The sequence below is a fragment of the Etheostoma spectabile genome, chromosome 6 (genome assembly GCF_008692095.1).
Source record: "Etheostoma spectabile isolate EspeVRDwgs_2016 chromosome 6, UIUC_Espe_1.0, whole genome shotgun sequence".
Taxonomy (NCBI): Eukaryota; Metazoa; Chordata; class Actinopteri; order Perciformes; family Percidae; genus Etheostoma; species Etheostoma spectabile.
This window is the reverse complement of record NC_045738.1, coordinates 488,881-495,807: the sequence shown is the minus strand read 5'-3', so window position 1 is coordinate 495,807 and position 6,927 is coordinate 488,881. Positions and strand designations below refer to the sequence as shown.

At 39.3% G+C, this 6,927-nt stretch overlaps 1 protein-coding gene across 1 annotated transcript in view; it reads left to right on the top strand.

The window, feature by feature from the left end:
* The first annotated feature begins 250 nt into the window (after positions 1-250).
* The window catches only part of si:dkey-33i11.9 (proline-rich transmembrane protein 1), a 23,927-nt gene continuing 17,250 nt past the window's right edge, over positions 251-6,927 (top strand). The window contains exons 1-2 of the mRNA XM_032518208.1: positions 251-563; positions 5,854-6,108. Of these exons, the coding sequence (XP_032374099.1) occupies positions 414-563; positions 5,854-6,108 (405 nt within the window). The 5' untranslated portion in view covers positions 251-413. The remainder of the gene's footprint in view (positions 564-5,853; positions 6,109-6,927) is intronic.

Genomic DNA, 6,927 nt, shown 5'->3' with positions numbered 1-6,927 from the left:
TTAATAGATTGTTTTTATATTCTATTTATTTTACCATGCTAAATCACGCACCAGAGTTCACATTAGGGTTATCTCATCTCAGTTCATCTCATATAACGACATAATAGAGCGTCAGTAGCCGATAATATATTTACCTACGCCCATTGGGTCACTCAGAAAACACAGTTCATGTTCAATGGTGCTTTTAATTTGAAAGTCTTTACCGGAATCTTCTTATTCATTCTGCGTGACTTGACACTAATCAGAAAATACGATCTAGTTCCATCACTTGAGAATTCACCTAGGAGCAGCAGGGGTATAAAAAAGACAGCTCGTGGACATTTACCGATAAATACTTCAAGTAATACTTGAGTCCGGCCGTTAAAAAAGAGAAATTTGTTTATTCTGAAAGCACAGAGGCAAGCTGTTGCACTATGGACCCCAGTAAGTCGAGTGCTCCTCCAGCGGGATGGGCTGGGTCTGGTGAGAAGACTTCCATGGGCCACGCGCCCCCTCCGCCCTACCAGGACCAACCGTACCCGGGTAACCCACAGCCCGGCCTGGCATACCCACAACAGCAGCAGGTAACTTGAAGTAGCCCAGCACCGGGCCTCACTAATAAAATAATAACAGGTAATTATAATTATTAATAATTTCATGGCAGGTAACAGGGTGCCACACAGATTTTTGATGTTTTTCAAATGCACTGCTGACGGTAAATATGCTAACAAGCTAATCTCTAATATAGTTGAATGCAAATTTCTTCAAAAGAAGAGTTTTCTTAATTTGTAGTAATTCAACGTTAACGTTATTGTAATATTCGATGATAGAAAAAACGAATTTTGTTAAGCAATTTAATATTAGTCCGCTCATTTATTCATAAGTGTAGTGTAGGCCTAACGTTACTGCCTACATTACAGTTGCCTAGCTACTTAGAACTAAGAACTGTATTTAGCTTTTCTTTCCTATAGTAACTATATATATACTAACTATATTTTTATAATTACAGAGCTATACACGCTAACATTTTAGTTTTGGAAGGGTATCAAGACAATAAGCAAGATTATCGCAGTTTGTGCTTTTATGTATGTGGATTTTCTAATTATCCAAATTGAATTAACATGGAGTGTCATGTTTTTTTCTCACTGATTGTAAAGAAATCAGAAAGAACCTTTGTAACTGTGACCTGATGAATGTAGTCAGGTAACCACTAACCCCCACTGAGTTTACTAAAAACACCTAAATCAGTTCAAGGAACTGTAGCAAGCTTCACTTCACTTTTATTCAAGCACAACCTATTGTAGTTTGAATTCAGTTTTGGTTTCTTTTCAAATCCCATGGAAGTAGGCCACACCCTAATCAGGACTTGTGGTTTGAATTTAAGTTTTGTTTCATGTGAAGCCCCACCCCCCTATTTACTGTACTTCCTTTCCCTTCCAAAACTTGTTTCCATTGTACTTGAAAAGAGCTTGAATTGCAGGGTTCGACATTAAGGTCTTTAAAAATGTACAATGGCCGAAGGCAATTTTTGTTTGCCCCAAATTGTTAGTTTATTTCTGAGAAAATGTCAAAAGCGTTGGAAAAAGAAAACCTAGAAAAAGAGTTGTCAAAAAGCACTCAAAACTTAAAAAATAAATCAAAATGAATGTAAAAAACAAACAAACATAAAATGTATACTCAAATTAAAAAGAACGCTGCAAAAAGCATCAAAACCCCATCAAATGTAAAGAAAAGAAGTCCGTTAAGCACCAACTTAATTCTTGATTGGCCAACTGCACATTCAAATCCAATCATTCAACAAGCATTCTCCGACGGGGGCATCAATGCTACAATGATGCCCTAACGGCAGAGGTGGGTAGAGTAGCCAAAAAGTTTACTCAAGTGAAAGTACTGTTACTTCAGAATAATATGACTCAAGTAAAAGTAAAAGTAGTTCATCCAATAATACTTGAGTAAGAGTAAAAAAGTACTTGCTGAAAAAACTACTCAGTAGTGAGTAACTGTTGAGTAACGTCTGATTTTTCTCAACACAAGCATCAATCAGACAGACAAAAATACAAAATAATCCTATTTAGGCAAACTATTGTTCATCCAATCAATAAATAAATTAAAATTAATTTATTAATTACAAATGCTAAGTGAGAGACTTGTCCATTAAATTTGGATGGATACTGCATGTGTAAAACATACTGTATGTAACCTAAAAGACAAACCTCCACCTCTCCACAGCAGAACTAAACTACCGCTACGTCCTCCCAGTTAGATGTTGAGTTGTTGAACGCTCACGTGTCCGTTTGTTTTGGTCGACACAGAAGACGCCGCATGATGTAGCTGCTGTTTCGCATTTTTCTAAAAGGTCACCATGCTTTCACTATGAGGCCGGGGGGTTCCTCCCATAGACTGTAACGGTCTATGGTTCCTCCACGTCTGTGTTGCCTTGGCGACATTCTTTGTTTTGCTACGACTGTAAGCTAACACTTCCCGCCCATAGATAGAACAGTCTATGGTCCCGCCGCTGAGAACGAGTATGGTCACGTGACTGCACAACGCCGTTTGATTGGTGGACCTCAGTCACGTGGTAGAGCCTTCAGCGGAAGACTCTCTCTCTCTGTCAAAATAAAACTATTAAAAGAGACGTACGCTGGGGTAAAACAATGACGCGTAGAATACCAAGAGGTGAAAAGAAAGTAACGAGCTCATTGTAGCCTAGTAGCGGAGTAGAGTACAGTTTCTTCTTCACTAATCTACTCAAGTACAAGAAAAGTATAGTGATTTAAAACTACTCCTAGAAGTACAATCTTTTCAAAAACGTACTCAAGTAAATGTAACGGAGTAAATGTAACTCGTTACTACCCACCTCTGCCTAACGGGCAAGTGGGTTGTTGTTTTCATTTTACTTCCCTGGGCCATCGGGCAACCCTTATTGTTTAGTCTAAATCCACGATCTACCAATTTTGGATTGCTCCGGTGCCGCCGGAAATTCCGCTCGATGTCCTTCTTTTCGGCCAGATGTCTGTGACCTACTGCTGTCTTTGTGTTGTAATTTTAAACTCTGGTGGATTTCTGAGGACTATGGTTAACTGCTCCTCAGATCTCTGCTGGGTAAATCCTGACAGCTAGCTAGACTATCTACAACATTTGAACCTACACGTTCCACCAGTTCCTTCCCGAGGCTATTTTGCAGCGGCACCGGTGCTTTGGCCGGTGCATAGCGCCGCCCAAGACGGCTGTGGTTGATTTAAAGACATGCCATTAAAACCAGTGCATGTTCTCTTCTATCCAAGAATAGGGATGTCACAAGTTCCGTTAGTACCGGTTCGAAAAATTACAAAACACCGACAATGCCCATTATTTTGAAGCACCGTGTTGGCAGCATTGATGCCGTGCCTCTTCTGGAACTGATGGGGGCAGTATACCCTTCAGAGGGTTCCAGTTGGTACATAATGAAGAAGGAAGTCACGATGAAGTGGCCGAAATCACGTCCTTCTATTTCCGGTATAAGAGAGTCATCTCTACCCGACCTAAAAAACGGCATGTTCACAAGGGGGTAAGCCTCTCTAAGCGTAGCTCCCTATGGCGCCATTTTCATGCTACAAAGCCATCACCTGCTGTTAGCATCCCATTGACTGCCATTCATTTTGGCGCTACTTTGACAGTGAATAACTTTATATCTGAAGCGTTTAAAGACTCTATTTGTCCGTTGTTTATTTCTAAAGAAACAAAAAAATGTATAAGAGGCTCCATTACCTTGTACCTCACGTTAAGGCTCTGTAGCAGACGTTTTTGTAAAAATAGGCTAACGATTGTGTCATAACCAAGCAACTTGCTGTCGCATAGTTTTTAAATCACCGTATTTCCAGGAGAAGCTTGCAGACAGTTTTGACTTACATCAGCTGTTTAGGTTTAATTACTAACGTTAACTAGCATGTTAGTTAGCAGTATTTAGCCTGTGTCTATGTTATCTCCTAACATATACCTACGCGCTCTGCTGATTGGGAATGATTGAGATTTTTCTTGGCACAGCTACCAGAAGACTTACAGCTTTGAGACAGGTTGCTCACGTCACATCTACGTCGTCGAGCTCAGTTGGAGGCTGCGCAGTAACGCCTAGCCATCACCGGAAAAGTACTTCTATTTTACTTCACTGGTCTCCGTCCAGAACAACGGGATCTGTTGGTCCATGTCTTTAACTGTCTATGCATGTTCACTGCAAACTAACGGCCCCTCTCTCTTGTCTTCAAATAACCCACCGTTGTCGGCTACAGCCGCTGAACAGGCCACACGTTGTAAACAGCCGTGGCGTGCTTGCCTGTTACTCTTAGCAGAGTTAGCATGGCGGCGTTAGCCACGGTTAGCCAGGAACCGTTGGGATCACTTTACAGGCAGTGTCTCAATTGTTTTTGCAAGTAACCAACTCGTGTAACATTACTCTAGCTATACAATTCAATACACAAATGTTGAAATGACATTAAATTCCCGTTCCTTGTAGTTGTGATAAATTAGCCTGAAGCTAATGCTTAGCTACCTGTTCAGGAGGAAATTAGCCAACTTGGCGTCCTTTGGACTCTATGCTGCCAATATTTACCTGGTCACGCAACTGTTAGAAACCCTGCACAGTACTTTTTAGGGTTGAGTATCGCCAGACGCCTCCCGATACAATATCATCGCGATACTTCTGTCACGATACGATATTATTGCGATTAATAGTATAATAATAATTTCCCAATTTCAAATGATGTTCCAAAAGGAAACTTTGTCAACATCTGTTTTATCTAAAAAGATACATTTCTCTGATTGTTCATCTCACTTCAATGTTATTGCTGCAAAATGGGATTGTCAAGCAGACAAACTGACCTACACATATTTAATAAAAGAGTGATACTTGGCGCTTGTGTATCGATACAGTATTTCCACTGAAAATATCGTGATATTACGCTGTATTGATTTTTTCTCCCACCCTTGGTACCTTTTGAAAAGATGCCCGGAAGTCTGCAATGTGTTTAGTAGTTGCACTGTGACCATTTATTGCACTTTATTTTTTATTCTATGTTCTATTGTTTTGTATGTCTTGTTATGACATTTTGATATTTTTCATATAATTTAATAAAGAAGTTCATGTTTCCAGTTAAAGTACGTGGAATCTTTTTTTACCGTGGTATCGATTCGGCGTCGAGCATCGTGTTATTTAACTGGTGTTGGCGCCGACTACTGAATTTTTGTTACCACGACAACCCTAGCCAGGAACGCTGTGTGGACTAGCCACACCCTCATTTGCTGCGCTGTAGAGTAGAGCCCGACCGTTAATTGATTATCGAAAGCCGTTACCGATACAAATATTTGTTTGTTTTGAAATTGGCCAATCTATATTTAAAAAAATAAAAAATAAATCCAGAAACGCGTAATAAAACATAAGTCTGTAATATTAGTTATTGGTAGTTTTTTATGAGTTCTGACTAAAATAATATGATAACAATTGTCACAATAGAAAAGAGGAACATCAAAAATATATTAAAGTTCTGATGGAACTTAAGATATAAAACTTAAAGTCCTTTGAACAAAAACACATTAACAAAACAATAATCAGAGTTGCCAACAGGGACGTTGTAGAGCGCCCTCTAGTGGACAAACTATGCAACGCCAACACTCGTAACATGGTTGACAGTTTTTATTTTATCTCTGAAATGTTCATTTATTAATTTTTTTTAATTTTTTAATTTATTTTTTTATTGGCCATTATAAATGCCAATACCGAGTTTGGAAAATACCTAATATCGGCCGATGATAGTATATCGGTCAGGCTTTACAGTGGAGGAAGGTCTCGCAATGCAAGACTACTTATTGTATTGAATTGTATTTCATTTTTGTGGCCTGCAGGGCTATGCACCGCCGCCACAGTATGGGGGTGCAGGATATGGACAACAGCCTTACCCAGGACAGCAGTTCCCAGGACAGCAGTTCCCAGGACAACAGTTCCCAGGACAACAGGCCACCGTCACTGTCCAGCCCACAGTGTTCGTGACTCGTGGCCCGCTGCTTAACCCGGTTAACGACTACTTGTGCTACTCCATCTTCACTATGCTGTGCTGCTGCTTTCCACTTGGAATTGCTGCCCTCATCTACTCCATCTCAGTGAGTTTGATTCTCTTGTGTTTTTATTCGTTATGAACTGGTGCAAAACACACAGAACAAAATGTTCCCCCAGCCAAAATCCAAGCAATCTCATTCTGAAAATGTGCCAAATATAGAGTTGTGGAAGAAAAAGTTCTCTCAGGTCCAATTCAGTGGCTGGTGGCTAATAAGAAAAACAGCTTGCATCACACATTTCTTTATTGTTTTAAATGTAAACTCCAAGTATCGTGAAATTATTTAAAGAATAACATAAATAGCATAGAAAAAAGTACCAAAACAGAAAGTCTTAATTGTTACTGCAGAGTTGGAAATGTAGCTCATGCTGTAATCCAAGTAGCACAGATACTACAGTTGGATTGATTAAAATTAAAAATGAGAAAAACTAGGGGTGTGCAAAAAAAATCCGCTCTACCGATTAAAATTTGTTTTTAGTTTTTTTTCTGTCTACTACAATCACATGATAGATAGATATATAGATAGATAGATAGATAGATACTTTATTGATCCCCAAGGGGAAAGTCAAGGTCCCAGTAGCTTATAGACATCACACACAACATGCACGCACACCATAACAGGATGATAAAATAACAAATCCATATGAATAATGGATATATACATACATGCACACATGGGAAAAGTAACTACATTTACATACTGTGAATTGTTTTTTCAATTGAGAATTGTTTTTGAATGGGAAATATTGATATTTAATCAAATCGTGACATTTACTGAATCATACAGCCCTAAGAAAAACCCTCTAATCAGCGTGAGAATAGCTATCTGATGAGCGTGCTACCTTCCCTGCAACAGTGTAGTAGC